The sequence below is a fragment of the Hemiscyllium ocellatum genome, chromosome 37, assembly GCF_020745735.1.
Source record: "Hemiscyllium ocellatum isolate sHemOce1 chromosome 37, sHemOce1.pat.X.cur, whole genome shotgun sequence".
Lineage (NCBI taxonomy): Eukaryota > Metazoa > Chordata > Chondrichthyes > Orectolobiformes > Hemiscylliidae > Hemiscyllium > Hemiscyllium ocellatum.
Window position 1 is genome coordinate 18,922,687 of NC_083437.1, and position 24,170 is coordinate 18,946,856.

The following is a 24,170-nucleotide window of genomic DNA, read 5'->3' on the forward strand; positions in this document are numbered from 1 at the left end:
GTTGCAGGGGAAGGTGCCGGGAATGGAGGCTGGGTTGGTGGGCGGTGTGGACCTGATGAGGGAGTTGCAGAGGGAGTGATCTTTCCGGAACACTGATAGGGGAGGGGAGGGAAAGATATCACAACTATGACACAAGAAATGAAGGACACCATTGTGTACAGCATGAGAAGAAGGTGCTGATTGGTTGGGCCAAGAATGACCTGGAGATGCAGCAAGGACAGTTGTCAATCTTAATTCTCAACAGACGGGTAGATTCTGATTGGTCAAGGAATTGCCATGGGGATGCATCAGCGTTTGACTCTCTTCATGACACGTTACTTTTGAAAGTAGCACAATGTATGTACAAATTCCTTTCGTCAACAGAGAAATAGAATTCTGGGTACATATAAATACTCATGACCCTGTTTTGTGAACAACTGTTCAAGCTGCACATCCCTGCTGATGATGGCCCAACCAATCAGCAACTTTTCCTCCTGCTGTAGAATTCGAGGTCTTCCTAGCCCCTTCCCCAACCCAACGTCTGTTCCTTATGTCCTAGTTCTAATGAGAGGAAGATGGAAAACTTCAGCCTCTAGTCTCCTCCTAGATGTTAGGTACAGTAGTAGCATTTTAGCAACGTTGAAACATAGACTGCAAATCCAATTGGGAAATGTAGCAGTCTCTGTCTCACTGAAGCAGAGAGTATAGAAAAAGATGGTTCACACTGAGCTGTACAGTGAGAGAGTCGAGACATGTGCTGATTGAAGATTCCTGATCTTGGATGTAGGTTTGTTCGTTGAGCTGAAAGGTTCATTTCCAGACGTTTCGTTACCTTACTAGGTAACATCTTCAGTGGACCTCATGCGAAACAATGCTGAAAATTCCTGCTTTCTATTTATATGTTTGGGTTATCAAGCGAGCTCAGCTCTCAGCTCAATGAGCAAATCTCCATCCAAAACTTCAACCTGAGCTATAAATCTTCTCAAAATTCCTGGTCTTAACCTGGCCAAGTGGAAATACAAAATGATAAAACAGCACAAGGGCTTACTCTCTTGTAACCAAGGAATAGAGCAGAACTTTGCTGTCAGAAATCTGACTCTTGTTAGGGATTCAAGATCAATTGTGGTTATAACCACAGAACACAAACCCTCTCCATCTTGTATGAGGCATGGAATCCAAGTTCCTTCTAGTCTCAATCCCTGTATTTCCCATGGCAGGAGACAAGAACTGGCAACGCACAGATGCAGCTACTCAATCCTGCAACATGTTTACTGAGACAGTCAAAATGTTGAGGGCGGAAGTGTTCACCTTCACCTTGTGTGTACATGCAGCAGGTGCACCCACACAGTCGCAGTTTGGGACTATTCCACAAACAGCGATGCCCAATCAACGGTCTTTTAAAAACTGCAGAGGGATAAGGCAGCAAATGGTAGGAGTTTGTGGAGTTGGATCACAAATCTGCCAGTGAACAGCTGAACAAGTTGAAGAAGTGTTCCTATAAACACTTTCAGCAGCTAGTCATTAACATCCTCTAGACAGTTCACTTTTCTATTTTATTCATTTACTAAAGAGGAAAAATAGTTAATGGTTTTCAGCCAGATGGTAAATTACAGTTTAAATATTAACATTTACAATATGATTTAAAATGAAAAGTGATGAGTCGAGTGGAGCTGCAAAGAGTCATTGCCACAGCGTGAACAAAACACATCTGGTGTATTCACTTGGAATAGTGACCATCACATGTAAAAGTAGAAGCTATGTAGCGTTCCTGGTGAACCATTTCCAACGCTCCACAGTCGCCTATTTCCATATTTAACTCAAGGAACAAGTCACCTTGATTTTGTTTCTGGTCCACACATTAACGTCCAGTTTGACTGTACACAGTTTGCCTTGAGGTAGCTCTGGGCTGATGCCACTGTGAGGGTCCGATTCCTAACATTACGCAAGATGTGACGGAAAACGCCCGCAGAGCTGCCTGCCGCGTGCACATTCTGTTCAAAGTTCATTTTCCAGCTTGCTTGCAAGATTCAGGTGGGATCAGTGGGGGGCTGTGCCTCTTATGTTCGTCCTTTGAAGCTGTCCATACAGGCATAGCTTCCTGTAAACCTGTAAATCTCTTCCAAAGCCGTGTGCGGGAGGATACTGCAACCCAGAGAGGGGGAGAAATAAGGTCAAAACCAAGTGCTGTTTATTACGATGTACAAATTAAACTGTGCAGCACCTCACTCAGGGCTGTCTCAATGTGTATTGTGCACAGCATTACACCCAAGGCGCAGTCACTTTTGACTATAGGCTACTTCTTGAGCACAGTGAGAGCCCAAAACAGCAGAAGAGATGAATGACCAGTTAGAATGTTTTCTGCTAGTGTTGATCTGAGGGAGCAATGTTAGTCAAGGTTTGTAGGCGGCACAGTGGCACAGTGGGTGGGCGGCACGGCGGCACGGTGGCACAGTGGTTAGCGCTGCTGCCTCACAGCGCCAGAGATCTGGGATCAACTCCCACCTCAGGTGACTGTGTGGAGTTTGCACGTTTTCCCCGTGTCTGCGTGGGTTTCCTCTGGGTATTCCGGTTTCCTCCCACAGTCCAAAGATGTGCACGTCAGGTGAATTGGCCATTCTAAATTGCCCATAGTGTTAGGTAAGGGGTAAATGTAGGGGTATAGGTGGGTTTCGCTTCAGCAGGTCGGTGTGGACTTGTTGGGCCAAAGGGCCTGTTTCCACACTGTAAGTAATCTAATCTAATCTAATCTAGAACTTCTGGTTCTTAGTTAATGCCAGCAGGATGTATAATGTCACTCTAAGCAGATGGAGTCCCGTTTCACCAGTGCAATGGAAAATTAGTATCTCTCAATGCAGTGTTCCCTCTGGATCACACTACAATATTCACCTTGGTTGTCTGCTCAAATCCAGATGAGGGGTTTAGCCTATAACCTCTCAGGCCCAGGGGAGATTTATCAATGCTTTGACCAGTATTACTACATCAGGGAGTGGCGTCAGTTTGTGAAGGTCAGCGCTGCAGGGTAAAGTCTGATCCCACACCCATTTTGCAGTCACAGGATAGCAGTCACCCTCGCTCATTGCCAGCAAGCCGCTAGTCAAGGCCACCTCAGCACCCAGTCCAACTCAGCAACGCGCGGGAGGAAGCCTGAGGCCTTGCTGAACTGCAGGGACTAGGTGAGTTTACAAACCAACCCTATTCTTAAAGCACAGTCAGGAATATGCAGAAGCTCCCAAGTAGTTCAATCAAGGCTGCATCAGCCCCTTGCAGGCAGGAAATGCTTTGGTTTGAAGACAAGCCCGAAGAGCCTGACAGAAAGTGTCATCACCAGCTCATTTCACTGGTGACCTTCTCATGCTGTCAGTGACACAGCCCTAAGTAGCTGCACTGTGGGTGGTACCGTGCTCTGTGAAGGAGGACTGCAACTCCTTGTCCATCAGAACTCCACATGCAGCTTTTACTCTCACAACAGGCACTCAGTCGAAATAAGGGAGGCCCATCTAATCCACTGGAATGAGCCAGCACACCCTCCTCTCCGCCACCCCACCCCCACACCGAACCTCGTTTAACATGAATGCTGAGAGCAGCAATTATGTTTACACACTGGCCACTCTGCAATCTACTTTCAGCTTTAGCCAGTTAATGCTCATGTTTCACCCCCCTACCTCCCCTTTACCCCTGAGAGTTTGCCAAAAGTAATCAATCGCACCCATCCCCTTCTTTAAGAAGAAGGCACCTCCTTTAAGTGGACTGGGGTGAGGGAGTGACCAAGGGCTCACCTTTTCATGATGACCAGTAAGTGCATGGTCCAGGGTAGCAGCAGGAGGGCCTGGTTAGTCTGTACTGCTTCCACTGTCCGGCGGGCAACTGTGTCCGGCTTCAGAGGAGGGAACAGCTTTGGAAATCTGCAGCAGGACAGAACGATACACAAAGGAATCAGATTTCTGTTTAGCACCACACCAGGGGTCGATACACAGTTCCATTGTAAGTTCAGCTCAAAGACAGGGTGGGTCGGGGTGTGTGCAGACACCTCAGAGATGGCACTGACTTGGCACTGGGCTGACCCCAAATCTTAACGATTAGTGCCAGCAGAGTAGGCACCGACTCTATCCAAGGGGGAGAGATCTGAATGGCACACTGCCGTCCTTAAAACAGGAACATGAACTGATTTGTATTTGCTGCTTTAAAAAAAAAGACCAAATAAAGCCAGTTGCCTTCACCTTTGTTGAAGTTATACGCACCTTCCCAGTCTCTCAATCTGGATTCAGATGGTTCAGAGCCTGCTAGGACTCAGCATCACAGGGTTAGGAAGGTGGAAACCTGACATCTAACGAGGGCAGGTTCCATTGGCGTGCCCATCTCCGGGCCACTCTCTGGGATTTAGCACTTTAATTAAAAATCGCATCAACAATCAATGGGAGCAGTTCCAGCCAATTGACTACTATCAGGAAATGCCACTTTTTCATGTCATTCCAACAAGTGCTTTCGATAACATGTTACTTTACATCAGCATTCGAGGTACTGAGCAGGAAACAAAGAACAGTTTGTCATTGGATTAGTGACTGTCCCACTCTCTCTTGAAACAGTCTTCACTGCATCGACTTGTTCAAGATTCAGCCTGGATGCTGCTTCGACCTTCCTTTTCCTCCTGAGCTCCGAATCCAGAGGTGACATTTCTCTGTCTCCCACTTCTTACTCCAAATCACTTTTTGTGCAGTTACCTCTACATTGTAAAACCTTCCCCCCCCCCCCCCTTCATCATCCTATAATCTATAGGCATTCAATGAAGAATTTCCCTTTATGTAGCATTCTAGCATAACAGAGATCCCCATGTATTTTGTAACTAAGCACAAGCATTGTTATAAGGCAAAGTAAAATGGTCAGGTATCAATTCCACCACCCCATGCCGCCCCCCCCCCCCCCCCAACCCCCAGCCTCCTGCTCTGCAGCAGTGATGGTCTCACACTGTAAACTATACACTTCACCATCAGCACACACAGTGGCAACAGCCTGTACCCTCTACAGGATGGACTTCAGTGATTTGCCAAGCCTCCATCAATGACCAGACCACCTGGAAGGACAAGAGTGGCAGATGGGAGCACCACCCCTTGCAAATTCCTCTCCATGTCACAAACCATCCTGACTTGGAAATATAATCATTGTCCTGGAAAATCCCTTCCTCACAGCACTGCAGGTCTCCCTACACCATCTGAATTGTCATGGTTCAAAAAGGCAATCACCACCACCTCAACAGATGCGGAACAGGAGATAGCTTAGCCAGTGATGCTAGTGTCCTGTGAGAGAATTAATTTAAAATGAATCCTTCACTGTGGTGAACACTGAGCAAAGACCTTGCCACTGACCAGTTACGGGGAGTTCTGAGCGAGTGCACTAACCTTGTCTTCATACCGTGAAACATCTCGGTGCTGGTGTGGAAAGGGAGCACTGTCGTAGCATTGACCCCGGGACAGTCGAGGAGGCCCAGGGTCAGACTCTCCATGAATGCGAAGGAGGAGGATTTGGAAGTGCAGTAATCAATGGCACCCGGAATGGCAGACAGTGCCAGCACAGAGTTCATGCACACAATGTGTCCGTGTTGCAGTTCTAACATCCGAGGCAAGAACGCTTTCGTAGTCTGGATGGGAGGGAGCGAAAATTAGAACTACGCAGAAAGAGAATATTACAGTCTCAATCACTGCTTCCACTCTGGTTCCTAGGTAATTGACTGATCTGAGTTGTTCTGCAATTCTGTGTCTGGTACTGGATGGTATTGGAAGAAGAGGAAGTTTTCCTCCAATGTCATGGCCAACATCCCTCCCGTCAAGTTAACACTGCCAAGATCAGAACATTAAAATGAGCCATTGTCAACCCTACTCCCCACTCTACTATACTGAACAGGAACCACAGCAGCAGTGAAAACAGCCGTATCCAAACTGACTCTCAATTACCATTGGTCCTCCAGAGTGAAGCAAAACAGAACTTCACATTTCCTCAATTTAAGCCCCGATAGTCATTCCTGCAAGACTGTCAACAAAGGCAGCTCTACAGGGAATAGTCTCGAGCATTTCCAAAAAACACACTGTTTTTTTTTAAAAAAAACCATCTTTGGTTTGTTTGGCAATCAGACATTGATTTCTGACCAGCGTGGTGGCTCAGTGGTTAACACAGCGCCAGGGACCTGGGTTCGATTCCAGCCTCGGGTTACCGTCTGTGTGGAGTTTGCACATTCTCCCAGTGTCTGCGTGGGTTTCCTCTGGGTGATCTGGTTTCCTCCCACAATCCAAAGATGTGCAGGTTTGGTGAATTGGCCATGCTAAATTGCCGTAGTATTCAGGGATGTGAGGGTTAGGTGCGTTAGTCAGGGGGAAATGTAGGGGAATGGCTCTAGGTGAGTTACTCTTCTGAGGGTTAGTGTGGACTTGTTGGGTCGAAGGGCCTGTTTCCACACTGTAGGGATTCTATGTTCTATGATCAAAAGAGATGGATGTCGGTGCCCAGAATGGACTGCTGAAACCTCCCAGCATCTGTGTTACGATTGGGAGGTCAATCACACAGACATCAGGATTCAGAAATTTGGCAGTTTACATTTACACAGCAATTTAATAGATGCTCCACACAACTCAAAAACATTTCACACAAGTAAATTACAATTAAATGTGTGACTGCAAACAGTGGACCATTTTCCAAATCCAATTAGCACAAAGAACTAACTAACTAACTAATCTGGTGTTGATAGTTTGCACTGAGTGAGCCATTTTGATCAGGACTGTAGAAAATACTCCCTGCATCATAAAACCGATGTCGCCATGGCATATTAGTCATTCACCAGCAAAGACTGGGTTTAACGTCACACCTCTTGACAGTGCAACACTGCACTGATCATAAAGCTCATACCATCATTAAACAGAGGCTCTTCTGATTATAACAGACTGCTGTTGTACAGGAGGGGATGGGCACATTGAGAAGATGCCAAAAGGGCACGTACTGACCCAGAACTGGCCAAGCGTGTTGATGTGTTGGGACTTCAGGAGGGCATCATCATCGCTATCGATTAGGGTCTTGCCATGAACCACCGCAGCGTTGTTGACCAAGATGGTGACATCACCCACCTGCACACAAACAGAATGATCAGTCACAAACCAATCCCTCCCTCCCTCAGACTTCAAACTAAAAGACTGAGTCCACACTCAGACAGAGGTTAACAAAGTTCAGATTTGGATTTCTCCCTCACCCAGAGCACCTCAGGTTCTCTTCAGGAATACAACACCTCACATCACATTACAAAATCATTTTCTTGAAAAGGGTTTGCAGGAAAGTGTGGCAGCCATATCGGGCACAGCAAGATCCCACTGGCACCTAAATGAATAATCAAGGCTTTTAAGAGTGTGTTGGGCACTCAGATTAACTGGATAATCATCACCCATTCTGCTCTGCTCTGATAGTCTTTTCAGAGATAAAATTAAGGCCTCTTACAATGCCACAGAATCCATAAGCATACTTCAGAACAAAAAGGCTTTTGTGTAATATCTCCCATCAGGCCCCAATTTACTAACGACCAGACAACAGCCACCTGTGTGTATCCAGGTTACAGCCACCTGTGTGTATCCAGGTTACAGACTTTTCTTTCAGTGGATCGGGATATTGTTGGATGGAGGCGATATTTGTGGGATCCTCAAATGCCCTTGAACTGAGTTGCTTGCTAAACCATTTCAGACGCCAGTTGGGAATCAACTTCATCGCTGTGGGTCTGAGTCACGTGTAGGCCAGACCAAGTAAGGATGGCAGATTTCCTTCCCTAATGGACATCAATGAATTTGACGGATTTTTGTGACAACCGATGGTCTTCCTTGTCACTGTTATTGAAACTGGCTTCTTATTCCAGATTTTATCAATTACCGCCTTGGTGGGAATCAAACTCCTGGCTACTTTAGTCTGGGCCTTTAGATTACTAACGACGTCACCACCATCTGGCCCAATCACAGGCACGTTACTAGAGCAGGCTCACCTTCTCCCGTACAGCCTTGGCTTGCTGGTAAACTTCCTCCTTGTTCCCTACATCGCAGACAAAGTAGTGACACTCAACTCCCAGGCTCCGAATCTCTTCGCAGGCCTCTTTCAGACATCTCTCAGTCCGCCCCCAGATGATGATCTGCAAGGAAAGGATCATTTATGACCAGTTAGATTGTCCAGACATTCACAAATGTAATTCAACATTTAAGGAGGAAATCTTACGTCTCCAAAAAGCTCCCTTTTGAAGTGCAGATTCCTTAACTCAGTTTGCAAACACTGCAGCCAATCTCCATGCAGCAAAACCATATGATCAAAGATTCCATCAACCATTTGTGAAGACCTGCTCATCCTGCTTTGGGATAAGCAGTGGCTTTTATAATCTCCTGAGAATATGTGCCCCTTAGTTCTGAGACTGTGTGCTCTGGTCCTAAACTCACCCTTGAGGGGAAACATCATTTCAACATTTACCCAATAAAGTCCCTTAAGAGTGTTTCAATGAGATCATTCTTCTCTACTCCAGTGAGTAGAGTTCCCAACCTGTTTGACCCTTGCTCAGAAGGCAACCCCTCCATATCAGGAATCATTCTAGTGAACCTTCTCGGAACTGCCTTCAATGAAAGGATTCCTGAAGAAGGGCTTATGCCCAAAACGTCGAATTTCCTGTTCCTTGGATGCTGCCTGACCTGCTGCGCTTTTCCAGCAACACATTTTCAGCTGCCTTCAATGAAATCAAAGCTTTCCTTAAATAAGGAGACCAAAACTGCTCTCTGCACTCCAGATGTGGTCTTGCCAGCACCTTGCTCAGTAAAGACATACTTACAGCCAAACGTTAGACAGCCAACGCTCCTGAACCTACAAATCTGACAGAGCAAAATGCACAGGACTTCAAAAACACAACAAGAGCCTCTAAACTGTCAGTGCTGATAAAAGACTGGCGGATATTGAACAGGTTTTATGCAGGATTAGGAAAGGAAATAATCCTGACAGTCTGAAAGGAGATGTCATTTGGAACAATAGGGGCACACACGGGGGGGGGAAGAGGGGTGCCTTGCGAGTTGAAACTCCACAAGGGTTTGTGCCAGGGGGCAATGAGCCATGTTATATAATAGTTGTTGCCTTCACTAGTGCCAAGGTGGTGCAGTCTGATTAACATCAAGATAAAAAGAGAAAAGTCACACCAAAAGAGATGGTTTTCATTGATCTGTAGAAGCAGAGCGGTTGCTGTGTGGGATCCGAACTTAGCCTGTCAGTCCCTTCAATTCTTTGTTGCTTCCTTTGTTATTAAATAACCGAGATTGTTCCATGAATTAAGTGCAATATATCCCTGCAATATTCCAGCCTTCCTCTGTGTTGACCTAAAATGCATCCAAACGAACTCACAACCCCCAGGTAATCCTGTGTGAGGCATATGATAAAAGGCGCTATATAAATGCAAGTTTTACAAAACCCACAAATCATGGAATTAAACTGCAAGATGCACTACCCTAGGGAAGAGGCAGCCTCGCCAGTCATGTTTGGAAATTGAACAGCCTTCAGAGACCCACTAGGACTTGAATCCTGTCATTGGAAGCAAACTAATTCCCCTCTGTTTCCCCCCAGCACCCACCTCCCCTTCCACAGGACAGACACACTGCTGAGCCCTGATTTATTTTGCTGATTTTTCTTGGATTTCTTCTCCCCCACCCCCCACCCTCCCTCACCAGACATTTGCATTTGTCTTTTTGTCAGGCGTCCGCTGGGTGAGCCGGCGGTAACAGGGGAAAGGGGGCACAAAGCTCGGAGTGAGAACCAGGCTGAGGCAGAGTGTGCCTGCAGGCTGCTGGGCTGCAGCGAGGAGCTGCCCTCGCTAATTTCATGGTCAGCGAGTTCTGAATTGGAAGTGTGTCAGGTTCAGGGGATGCCGGCTGGATGCCAGGCAGCGGGACCACGCACACAGCAAGGCAGATCGTTCCAGCACACACACATGGGCACACACACGGGCACACGCAGAGATACAAAGGCACACAGATATACACACAGGCACGCGCGCGCGCACACAGAGGTACAAAGGCACACAGGCATGCGCGCGCGCACACACACACACACACACACAGAGATACACAAACAGGCACAGAGAGATACATACAGATACACACACAAGCACAAAGACATTCACAGTCACGCACACACACGCACACAGATATACACATAGGCACACACACACACAGGCACACAGAGATACACACATAGGCACACAAATACATACACACAAGCACATATACACACAGGCATACAGATACACACACTGAGATACACACAGGCACACAGATACATAGAGATACACAAGCACACAGGGATACATACACACAGGCACACAGATACACAGAAACACACACAGGGTCACAGACATTCACACACAGGCACACAGATACATACACACACAGATACATACACACAGAGATAAACACACACAGACACAGAAATGCACACAGAGATACACGCACACACAAGGGCACACAGTCAGACACGCACACACAAATACATACAGAGACAGACACAGAAATACAGAGAGAGAGAGAGACACACAGTCACAGAGAGACAGACACAGATGTACATATAGGCACACACAGAAATACATAGAGACAGGAACACAGTCAGAGAGACAGACACATACAGAAATGCATAGAGATAGAGACACACACAGAGACAGACAATGGAATGCAACCTCCCCTTCTAATAGCTACACCTCAAACCCCCTCCCAATCTTTCCTCCTCACTCCCACCTCACTGAGCTTAGCTAGAAATAACCACCTCATGGCCTAGTAGCTAATCCCCCACATAATAGCCCAGTCTGCACTGACAGGCTGTTCAACCACAGCAGCATCACAGGCATCCCAAACACATCCTGGGCAGTGTACCTTCCAGCGAGGATCAGCATCAGCAACCTCACACCACAGAAAGCAAGTGACACCACATTTGTTCAGTATATGGCAGTGTTTACAGGTTACACTGTACAGCCGCCCCAGCGATAGTTACAAACACTGCATGGAGACCCAAAGGACATGCGAATAGTGGTTTAGAACCAGGGACAGAACTAAACTGAATGCACACCCCTCACACTGAGGTCACCTCCAGTGGTCTCTCTCTCTCTCTCTCTCTAATGAGAGAGCAGCCCTATGGTCTGGTAAGACAATGACCACTTTACCTTTAGGCCCAGTGTGAAGCCATCATTGTGGCAGACTGCCCTCGTTCATTGAAAGGACAACAGAATTACACAAAGGCAGGCGCTGGGCTACATCTCGACAGATACCCTGCAAAGCGGCCATTCTCACATTGAAACTGGTAACCTAGCAAATGGTAACCTAGATATTTTCTAACTAACCTGTTCAGAGATGGTCCTAAACACTCTGGAACATGTAGGACTTGTACAGCTGTTCTATTTCACCACCAGAAGTCTGATGTTAAATCAGTGGTGACACACAGATGCCAGATGGCACTATCCATTCCCCTCAGATGTGATCATCATTCCCTTGGTTAGGGATGCCAATACCAAGCAACAAGAGCCAGGTACCACTATAACCAAACAGGTATAATCCATAGTGAGTCATTTTGTAAACCTTTTTGTTATCTTAAGCCAGTTCAAACAGAGCAGGCAAGACAGGTTCTGAGCTGTAGACAGGACAGCAAATCTCGAGTGTAAATGGGTGAGAGACAGAGGGAGCAGCAGTGATCCAGAGACCATGACTGAGAGAATATAAGTGAGCAAGACAAAAGACACACCATGAATGTAGCTTGTGTGGGGATGCTTCAGTGTAATTTGCTGAAACCAAGTGCAGGAGCCAGTGATCTGTGCAAGGGGAGTGAACGGGTTCACATAGGAGTCAACACAGCCAAGCCTGTTAGCTATGAGCCAGGGTGAATCAGAGGTCACCTCCAACACAGAACAGCATTAGCCTCGCACACTTCTGTCTGCCCCCACCCCACCCCCCATACCTCAATCCACCCATCCACGCTAAAGCAGTGAGAGAGTGACACTGTCAGTATTGGGATAGGCAGCGTCATTAGCTGAGATCAGGAATATTTAAACCCGGGCAGAAGTCTGTATTTGGGTATAGCCACAAATATCGCACAATCACATTGAATTGATAATTACAAATGAAGGATCCAGTTTTGATCATTTTCTTTTAAAAAGAGGAGGGGGGAAATTAAGCAAAACATAATTAATGATCAATGTAAAAATGAAACGGAGGACCGATCCTTACTCGTTGATTTGGTTAGTTTGCCTTGGGTAAAACTAGTTAAGCTGGTTAAGCTACACAGAATGGGAGAGTGGGGAAAGCAGATGCTGTGAACCAGCAGATATTACAGCCAGGGGCACTGGGGACTGATCTCAGGATCCTCATGATTTGGAGATGCCGGTGTTGGACTGGAGTGTATAAAGTTAAAAATCACACAGCACCAGGTTATAGTCCAACAGGTTTAATTGGAAGCACTAGCTTCCGGAGTGCTGCTGCGTTGTCAGGTGCCACCTGTGAAGAACGCTCTGAAAACTAGTGTTTCCAATTAAACCTGTTGGACTATAACCTGGTGTTGTGTGATTTTTAACTCAGGACCCTGAGCTTGAGAAAGAGAATCCATCTGCTGTTCAACTCCTGGGCACTATTCTTCAAACCTATTCTTGAAACTGCCTCTGCTGGGCCTGTAAAGGGCTACATTTGGCAAAAGAACCTTCCACCTTCAGACACAAGGAATAACTGCTCCTAGCAAGCTGTCGAATGGGGAGCCTGTGCACTGCTGGGAAAAGCCAGCAACTGAGAGCATCCAGATCCTGGAAATCTAACTGACCAACTTCCTTCAAATATATAAATTGGAAAATAAATGCAACACATTCTGTGAGGCACGGTGACAAATTCAATTGGAGTTTGACTGGGTTTTCAACTGCTGTTGCTGGGGTCAGGCAGCTGCAATAAACAGTAGAACAGGTTGTCCCTTTCAGGTCAAGTGTGTGTTTACAAAATGCCTTGTGTCCCAAATAACTGGCTAAAAATAAATACAGCAACATGCTTGCTGCTGGGGTACTTTATTAAGGAAGGAGCTAACCAGGGTCTGAATGAACCAGTTGCAGCCTGCATAGCGCCCCAAAGCACCATGCCCAGCCCTCCTCCTATGCCCGCTGGACGTGCGTTTCCTTTCTAAGTGGTAAACAAGATTAATGACATCAACAGCACTCGGCTGACCTCCTGCTGAACCCGAGGCTGTGACTGAACTGCAAGGTGCTCCTCCAGCGACTCGAGAGAAAAACGAGGCTTTCAAAGCATTCAGCAAACCTTTTGGCGGGGGTGGCAGTGTTCCCAACTCTGAGCTGAGAGGCCCAGGGTTCAGATCCCACTTGCTCTGGAGCTGTACCCTGAGCAATACAGGGAGGACGCAGAACAAGCTAAACACAACACACATCGGAAACAAAACAACAGCAAATTAAGGGGCAAAATGTGAGAGGAAGTTAGATTAGATTCCTTACAGTGTGGAAACAGGCCCTTCGGCCTAACCAGGCCACACTAACCCTCCGAAGAGTAACCCATCCAGACCCATTTCCCACTGACTAATGCACCTAGCACTACGGGTAATTTAGCATGGCCAATTCACCTGACCTGTACATCTTTGGACTGTGGAAGGAAATCCACCCTGACACAGGGAGAATGTCTGTGTGGAGTTTGCATAGTCACCTGAAGCTGGAATCGAACCTGACACCCTGGGGCTGTGAGGCAGCAGTGCTAACCACTGAGCCACCGTACCACCCCCAGGCACAAAAAGAATGGGGGGGGGGGTAAAGGACAAAATAAATGAATACAACAGAACGACGAGAGATGGCAGAATTATCACAGAACAAAAGCAAACAGTTTAGGAAAACTTACTTTTCTTTAAAATGAGTGAATTATGACGACAGGATTGGAGTTTTTATCCAACTGGCGTCAAATGGAATTATTTTTTAACCCTCCTGCCCCATCCCAAGTCCACAATTCAGACACAACCAAACACCATGGATTAAATGGAACCAGTGTGGCCTAATTACTTCCTGGTGGATGTCCATGTTAATCCTCAAATCCTGGTCTCCAGATATCATAATTCTCTTAGCGAGTTTTGAGACTACATTGGACAAACAGGCAGAAAACTAGCCATCACGATACATAAACACCAACTAGCCACAAAAAGACATGACCCACTCTCACTCATGTCCTTACATACGGATGAGGAAGGACATCACTTCGACTGGGACAACACATCCATCCCAGGACAAGCCAAACAGAGACACGCATGAGGATTCCTAGAAGCATGGCATTCCAACCAGAACTCTATCAACAAACACATTGACTTGGACCCCATTTACCACCCCCTGAGAAAAAGAACAGGAAATGACATCATCACAGAAAATGACATCACCAACCCAAGGCATTTAAATACATAAATAAAAAGTGGGCCATACCACCAGTGCTTCACCAGAGACACTCATTGATGATGTTACCTAGAATGGTGACGAAAAGTCTGAAAACAAACCTTCCAGCTCAACATACATCCATTATAATTCTCTTCCTAAACAACTCAGCCTTACAATGTCTCTTCCTCTCTCTGTCAATCCACTTTTCACAAAAAATAAAGTCACTCTGGCCACGCTCTTGGCCAAACAGTCTCTTCCTTTTATATTAAGCAGTTTAGTGCCAAAATCAGGACCAACAATGCTCCAGTGAAGTGCTTTAGGATGTGTTACTGAAATAGAGGTGCTATATAAATGCAAATTTTGGCTAGTGTCAGAACTTACTCTCTACATCATCAATTGCATGACTGTCTGGAAACAGGACAGGTTGGGACACAAGGAAGGGGCATGTTGATGTTGGGTAATCTCAACTAACTACATTGAACCTCAAAACCCCTCCACCCCTGAAATAATGTCGAAGAGGCATAAAACCTGCTGGAAACCCCCCCCACCCCAGCTCCTGAAAATGGCTCCAACTCAGCAGGGCGGTGGGGAAACGTTGGCTAAGACCAGGTTTAGAGTTGGCTGTGATGCCTCTGATGGTTGAGCTGTCAGGATTAACATAGTTAACATTAATGGAGCAGCACTGACTGCAAAATCCAGGGCCCAATACATGACTAAAGGAGCTCCTAGGGCACTAAGAACACTGGAGGCTAAGTAACTCTGGAAGACAACGGTGGAGGAGGAAGGATGGGGGAAGGGCTGTAAAATGGAGCAAGGCAATACAGTACGCATTTTATAATCAACGTTAAATTCTTTAAGATGTGTGGAGAAGCAAAACTTTCGAAATCGCTGATCCTGTTCTACCACTGGGCCAGAATCCTGGAACTCCTTCCCAAGCAACATTGCAGAGGACCTGCAGCACATCGACTGCGCTGGTGCAAAACCCTTTTCATGGACGATTAAGGACAGGCACGGTGGCTCAGTGGTTAGCACTGTTGCCTCACAGCACCAGGGTCCTGGGTTCAATTCCGACCTGGGGTGACTGTCTGTGTGGAGTTTGCCCATGCTCCCAGTGTCTGTGTGGGTTTCCTCCGAGTGCTCTAGTTTCCTCCCACAGTCCAACCAAAGATGCGTAGGTTAGGTGAATTGGCCATGCTAAATTGTCAATTAGGTGCATTAGTCAAATGGTAAAGGGGTTTGGGTGAGTTACTCTTTGGAGGGTCAGTGTGGATCTGTTGGGTCAAAGGGCCTGTTTCCACATTGTAGGGAATCAAATCTAATCTAAATTGTTAGTAGTGTCCATGTGCAATCAACAAGGAAAATTCTTAAAAGCCAAGAAGCTGCAGAGGGGGTTCCTGTATCTACTGAGTGCTGCAGAAAAGGCTGAAAGCATAAAAAGTCCAGTCCCAAATTATTAACTTCATATCACTTGCAGGTCTTCACTTTACTCTAAAAGATCTCACAAACCCATGACCAAAACAAACACTTTTGTCCCTACACAGATACCAACAACAACCCCAAACTCCTCAACGATATTTAAAATACCCCACAAGGCTTGAATGCAATGACTACATGAAGATGTTCACTTGCAGTAATACCAGCCAACTTCTGCAGCTCGACCTTAAATCTAGTATCAGCACTGGTTCCTTCATAGAAAGTTAAAAATCACGCAACACCAGGTTACAGTCCAACAAGTTTAATTGGAAGCACTAGCTTTTGGAGTGCCGCTCCTTCATCAGGTGGTTATGGAGTATAAGGTTGTAGGACACAGAATTTATAGCTAAAGTTTACAGTGTGATATAACTGTAATCATATATTGAAAAAGACCTTGATTGTGTGTCTTTTAGAATGGGCATGTGGGTTTCAGTGCTTTCACATGTAAATCCCAGAAACTTCCTTCTCAAGTGAACGTTAACAACAGGTGCCATGTTAGCTCAAATAATGCATTGAAGGTGTGAGGTGCCCTGTGTGAGGTTGTCTGTCCATCATAGAAGCCTTCTAATTACTTAGCTACCAGCAATCATCAAATACACACCAGCCAGGTCTGATATCCGTGCTTTACATTAGGAGTCACTGGATTAACCATCACATGCGAGAGCCCTGATCAATTTCCTTCTGCTCAACTGTACCCAGTGGAATGATTCAAGTAAATCCAGAGGCTCAAAGCAATTTAGAATCATTCCGTCTTATGTTGTAGTATCATCCACTGATGCCAAGAACACCCCTTTCTCCTCCCTTAAATTGCCTTATTCTCCCAGCTGCCATGGTAGCATCTAAAGTAGACAGGCAGGAGGCTGGAAGAACACAGCAAGCCAGGCAGGAGGTGCAGAAGTTGATGTTTCGGGTGTAACCCTTCTTCAGGACTGGGGGTGGGTGTGAGAGGGAGCTGCAGATAAAGGGGGTAGCAGGGGGAGCAGGGTGGTGAGGTGGGAAAAGGTGAAGACAGGTAGAGGGTACGACCTGGCTGGACAATGGGAGGAATGGATCCGGTTGGTGGCTGGGAGGGGGAGAGGCTGGGAAAGGAGTCAGGGGATGCCAACTGGAGGTTATTTGATGTTGGAGAACTCAATGTTGAGTCCTCCGGACTGTAGGTAGCCCAGGCGAAAGATGAGGTGTTCCTCCTCCAATGTGGGCTGTGGTTTGTTTTGGCAATGGAGGAGGCCAAGGATGGTCATGTCTGAAAGGGAGTGGTTGGGGAAATTGAAATGGGCAGTGACTGGGAGGTCTGGTCGGCCCCTGCAGGCCTGGCTGAGATCTTGGTCAGCTGTTCCCTAAGTTTATGTTTGGTCTCCCCGATGTAGAGAAGACCACATCGGGAGCACCTGATGCAGTAAACTAGGTTGGAGGAGAGGCAGGTGGATCTCTGTCTCACCCGGAAGGACTGTTTGAGACTGTCTACTTTGAATTCCAGCATCTGCAGCTTTTTTTAACTCTAACCATGGTAGAATCTAAAGCCTCAGATTTAGCTTGGGACTGTGAGCTTAGTAGATCATGGACATTACCGCTTTTCTACTGTCTCACATTCACCTTTTCTAATCTTATAATAAAATTTAGAAATAGTTAGCCTCTAGTGGGGCACTGGACCAGAGAAACAATCAATCAATCCAAGGAAGAAATTAGCAATGGCACGGGATAAGCCACTGCTGGGTCTTAATGAGAAGGACGCAACACCAGGTTATAGTCCAACAGGTTTATTTGGAAGAACTGACTTTCAGAGCAGGAGCAGCATTCTGAAAGCTAGTTACAAATAAACCTGTTGGACTATAACTTGGTGTTGTGTGATTTTTAACTTTGTCCACCCAGTCCAACACCAGCACCCCCACGTTAATGAGAAGCAGCACTGTCCTTGCAAAAACAGATGTACTACACAGTGCTATCATGGACTGAACAAGTTACATTGTGATTACAGAATCCCTACAGTGTGGAAGCAGGCCATTCAGCCCATCAAGTCCACAAAGAGCATCCCACCCATACCTGTAACCCTGCACACCCCATACCTAACTCACCTGACCTGCACATTACTGGACACTACAGGGCAATTTAGCATGGCCACCCCACTCAACCTGCACATCTCTGGTCTGTGGGAGGAAACCGGAGCACTCAGAGGAAACCCACCCTGACAAGGGGAGAACATGCAAACTCCTGTTGTGTACATCTCAGCAGTGCATGTGGCATTGTTAACCTACTGCCTCAACCAATGATGTTGGCTGCCCCACATGAGAACAGTAGTGTTTGTAAAATCTTAGCTACCACAAGTCAACAAGTCCCAGTCATTAGTATCAAGCTCAGCTACAAGGCTTACCCCATTCAGTCAGTTTCACTACGTTCTGTTGCTGAGGGATTATGGCATAATCCAGCATGTGGGTGATACTGGGAACCAAAACCTGGAAAACGCTGGCTTTAAGCGATGCCACAATGGGTGCAAATGGGATAGTGAGCCAGACACCAAAATGGCCCTGGGATAGGAATAACAGACCAGCTTGTGAGCTCAGCATTTCTGTTCCCACTGTCTTTACATCTGATGCCAGGGAAGGGAAGGATAGGAATGCTGTCTGGCCTCTTCCTGTGGTGGGGATAATACAGACTTCCCCTTATATTGTAGGTCAGGATCCATGGGTACTGAACATATTCATTCCAAATTGTCCAGTCCAGACAGTATTAATAAGCTATTGCACTGGGGGGGAGGCATCAGAGAATATCCAAGTTCTGCCCAATTAACCCTCTAGAAAATACTATCCTAATGATGTAGTGGTAGTGCCAATACCTTTGGGTCAGAAATTCTGGGATGTTGATTTAAACAACTGCTCACTGTCCAGCCAGGACGGGCTGGTTCAAAGGGACTTGTTCCCTGGCAACAGGTCAGTACAAACTGCATGCAAACTGGCAAAAGACATCTTGGAGCTAAGGAGGTAAGATGTAAGTTGTTGTTTGACGTCAAATGTTGCAAACTATGTTGCTACTTTTGAGAAGCGCGGTAGCTACTGTACACCTCCAGTTCCTATATGCTCCAGGAATGCGATCTACCACTAGAATGGCAATTCAAATCAGTTACAACAAACCAGAGGTTACAAGTCCTCCATGTAAAGACACCAACATGCAAATCACTCCTGGGAGATTCTATGAGGCAAACACTTCAAATAATTTCAACATTTGTTTTCAATTGTGAAATCAAGTCATATTATACAAGCTTGCAATTATACAGCTTTTGTTTTCAGAACCAGCACGTCTTGGAGAATTTCACTGCCAACCCAAGTACTAATGAAGTGTAGAGGACTCATACAATGTGGCATCGGGGCAGCGGACTCCTGCACTGCAAGGGCCCACAAACAGCAATGTGATCATCTGTTTCTGAGATATTGACGAGGGGGTAAATACTGACTAAAATATTGGGAATATTTCACCTGTTCTTCTTCAGAAGCGATTTGGGATCTTTTACATCTGCCTGAGGTTGGATTTGACCTTTTTTTTAGGACCATCTATTGGAGGACATTATTGCAGGACAGGTGACTGGATAGAGGGGAACTAATTATCTGAGGAAACTGAGTGAGGTCCACTTTTTGGTCTTTGGGAGAGAGTTCGAGCTGGTAAGCACCCTTCCAGTATCTCATCCAAGTGGAATGCTCCATGATCAGGCATGGAGTTTAACCCTTTCAGCACCAGGTAGTACCCAGGCTGAATGGGAAAATGCGCGTTCACTTCATAGTTAGATAATTGCCACACGAGATGAGATATTTCTTCAACTGGCTCTCGAACTGTAACACATATTTCGGGGAGCGCCCTAGTCAATGCATAATGCCTTACGTTACAATCTTTGCTTTCTTCCTGTTAGGATTACTTTTAAGGAAACCTTAGACGCAGCTGGATCCTCCATCACAGAATAGACATTTTAAGTCAACCCTTTCAGGCATGTTATGGCACATCTCTGATGGAGGCAGGATTTGAACTCAGATCTCCTAGACCAGCAGTAGGGAGAGGACCACTGCACCACCAGAGCTCTCCCAGCATATGGTACACTGAATATTATATCATGGGATAATAATCTGACTGGGTTTAAAGACATAAATAACCTATTTCATCTGATGTGGGGAATCCAGAATAATAGCTGGGGGCGGCAAGGTCACTTATGTAGATATCCTTCATAAGTTAAAAATCACACAACACCAGGTTATAGTCCAATAGGTTTATTTGGAAGCACTAGCTTTCGGAGCGATGCTCCTTCATCAGTTAGTTGGAGATTAAGACCATAAAACAAAAGAATTTATAGCAAAAGATTACAGTGTCATGCAACTGAAATGATATATTGAAGAAACCTGGATTGTTATTAAGTCTTTCATCATTCCAGAAGATGACTTTTTTTTGTTAGGGTATTGGCAGTATCATGGTAAGTAAGAATTCAAGATACAGATTAGATCAAGCTCGGAAGGTGGAGGGGGGGGGGGGGGGTGGAGTTGTCCAGGTCCTATCAAACAGCTCCAGTCTCAAATGCGACTGGAGAGGATTATTGGTTTGTCGCCTCTTGCCCCAAAAAGAGACATCTTTTCTGCTGGACTGGGCTGGCAGAGTGAACAGCAAGAGTTGACAGGCGATGCGGAAGTCTGGTGGTAGGGAGGAGTGTAAGTGCACCATGTCTAATCTGATCTGACCCAGTGACCCAATGTCCACCCCCAATCTCTCCCTTCGACAGGGGGGGCTGAGGGGATAACTTGGCAGCAGTGGACAACACAGTAATCTGCATTCCTTTAACCCCAGACGCTGCATTACATTGGAAATATCAATCTGCTGAACTGGCTGCTGACTCCGCAGGGATAAAGCGTGGGTTCCCTTCCCCTCAAACGGCGGTGCTTTCGCCCACCTTCCCCCCTCGGTCAATTAATATCATTGGTTCGGGAAGAAACACTCACCAGCGTATTTAAATAATTCAACATTATGTGCTCCGAGGGGGTGGTGAGCTAACTACAGCTACAGGCTGCTGCTAGTGACACATCAGGGGACTCTCTCTATCACAATACACACTGCACTAGTCTCGCTGCTAAATACAAGGAGAAATCTGCACACGTTCCCTGCAATAAAATATTCCCAGATTTCCCTCTGTCTCTCTCGAAAAGCATTAGCGACGCGCCTGTTAGCAGGGTGGGTATCCTCGGAGTTACATTGTAACAGCAGCACAGATTATCAGGTACAACTGCAATCCCCCCACTCTCAATACAACTGCCTACAAACAGGGCGGCACGGTGGCACAGTGGTTAGCACTGCTGCCTCACAGCGCCAGAGACCCGGGTTCAATTCCCGACTCAGGCGACTGACTGTGTGGAGTTTGCACATTCTCTCCGTGTCTGCGTGGGTTTCCTCCGGGTGCTCCGGTTTCCTCCCACAGTCCAAAGATGTGCGGGATCAGGTGAATTGGCCATCCTAAATTGTCCGTAGTGTTAGGTAGGGGGTAAATGTAGGGGTATGGGTGGGTTGCGCTTCGGCGGGTCGGTGTGGACTTGTTGGGCCGAAGGGCCTGTTTCCACACTGTAAGTAATCTAATCTAAAAAAAAACTCTTCCAGTCACACAATTCGCCGTCTCCTGCTATCTGAAATGTACGTATAGTATTGAATTTATACAAGAACTCTTTGGTTTTGGGATAGAGTCAAACTCCAATGTTTATTTGTTTCCGTGATGTGCTACTGTACAGAACAGAACTGCGTCTGTAACAATGTATCCAAAGATATTATTATGAATATATTTTTAAAAATCCACCGCCTCACTTTCCATCTGTAGGTTTTTAATCTCTTCATGACACACAATCGGGGGGAGGGATGGTTAGGGGCTGAATTTGAAAATCACCCCCACTGCTCTAACCCCCTTACTGGGGGAATTTTAAAAAGGCACATATTGTTTCCTAAAACACCTTTTTGAAGGGCATACACACATTTGTGCAGGACTGGTTCTAATCTGTGATCAGAACTAAAACTTGAGGGTTCCTGTAAAAGTCCCCCTCCTATCCCCAGCCCCCATCACCTCCTGTTGTCTGTAAACAAAACGATGCTGGAAATCACAGTGGGTCAGGCAGCATCGGGGAGAAAGAGCACCCTAACGTTCGGAATCTGAATGATTCTTCATCAGAGCTGACATGACTTCCAGAATTTTATTTTTGTTTTCAGACTCCAGCAACTGCACTAATGTCCTGCTACTCACTGCTGCCTCCCTCTATCTCTTCACGAATTGGATTCATAACATTTAAGAACTATTCCGTGCCATTTCAGAAAGGGACACACACAAACACACACACTCTCACACATATACACACACACATACAGACAAACACACATACACAGACACACAGACAAACACACATATACAGACACTCACTCAGACACACAAACACACATATACTCACCCACTCGCATATATATGTACATTCACCCAGACACACATATGCATACACACACCCAGACACACATATGCATACTCTCACAAACACATATGCATACACTCACCCAAACACATATGCATACACTCACCCAAACACACATGTACACACTTACTCAGACACACATATACATACACATGAACACACATATACTCACACAAACACACACATATACTCACACATATATACTCACTCAAACACACATACATACACTCACCCAGACACACATACACACACATATACTCACCCACTCACACATATATGTACATTCACCCAGACACACATATGGATACACACACCCAGACACACATACATACATTCACACAAACACACACATACATACACTCACACAAACACACACATACATACTCTCACCCAGACACACACATACATACTCTCACAAACACATATACATACACTCAGACACACATATACATACACTCATCCAGACATACATATACATACATTTACCCAGACACACATATACATACACTCACCCAGACACGCATATACATACACTCACAAACACATATCCATACACTCACCCAGACACACAAATACATATTCTCACAAATACATATACATACACTCACCCAGACACACAAATACATATTCTCACAAACACATATACATACACTCCCCCAGACACACAAATACATACTCTCACAAACACATATACATACACTCACCCAGACACACATATACATATTCTCACAAACACATATACATACACTCACCCAGACACACATATACATACTCACACAAACATATATACATACGCTCACACAGACACACATATACATACTCACACAAACAAATATATATACACACTCACTCAGACACACACATACACACATATATATACTCACACAAACACAAATACATACTCTCACAAACACACATATACTCACACACACATAAACTCACACACATATACTCACCCAGACACACATATACACACTCACTCAGACACACTCACAGACACAAACATATACATTCACTCACTCAGACACACACTCACACAGAGACTCACACTCACCTTCCTCGCCCCTTGCTTGGCGAACTCCAGGGCCAGGTGGCGGCCGATTCCCCTGCCTCCCCCGGTAATGAGCACCGTGTCCCGGCTCAGCTCCCTCAGCCTGACCGGCAGCAGGAGCGACACGGCGGCTTTCACCACGTAGAAAACCATCTGCACGGGGAAAAGCAGGAGGAAAGCCAGGCTCCTCCAGTCCATCTCAGTGTTCATTCTAAAACAACGACACACAAACACATAGGAGAGAGAGAGAAAAAAGGGGAACTGCAACCGGTCCTCTTGCAAGTTAGCAAAAAAAGTTTTTTTCCTGTGCCCCTTTTAAAGTGCGTGTCAATTTCACTGTCTGCTGTTCAGTCAATTTCACTTGTTCTTTCTAAAAGCCACCGGCTTTTCTTTTCAACATTTTATTTCTTTCTTCTGTTCTCTGTCCAGGATCAACTAAAGGTTAATGGTCGCAGGGCAATGAGCCACAGAGACATCCATATAAATAAAAGAGCTGGAAGCGTTTGTGTGTGTGTTCGAGAATCCGCGGTGAGTTTTTATACAGCGGGTCCATTAATCCTGATTGACGACTGTAAGTGTCGGGTGGGAGCTGATCCGCTCGGTACTACTGTATGGAGGCGATCCCTCAGCCCACACCGCCCCCTCTCTCTCTCTCTCTCTCACCCTCCCCCTAGAGTCAGCCTGCAACAAGCCAACCTCTGCACCAAAACTGCAGGCTGCCTGTCTCTCTCTCTCTCTCCAACTCTGTCCTCGCTCGTACCCAGCTCATGCAGCATCTGCA

General features: G+C 46.0%; 1 protein-coding gene across 1 annotated transcript; it reads right to left on the reverse strand.

The window, feature by feature from the left end:
- Window positions 1-1,513: 1,513 nt before the first annotated feature.
- LOC132833720 (short-chain dehydrogenase/reductase 3-like) lies at window positions 1,514-24,170 on the reverse strand. The gene is made up of 6 exons (XM_060852230.1): window positions 23,393-24,170; window positions 7,982-8,125; window positions 6,966-7,085; window positions 5,373-5,611; window positions 3,756-3,881; window positions 1,514-2,121 (listed from the first exon to the last, which is right to left on the reverse strand). The coding sequence occupies exons 1-6, from the start codon at window positions 23,597-23,599 to the stop codon at window positions 2,037-2,039; spliced, it is 921 nt and encodes a 306-aa protein (XP_060708213.1). The 5' UTR covers window positions 23,600-24,170; the 3' UTR covers window positions 1,514-2,036.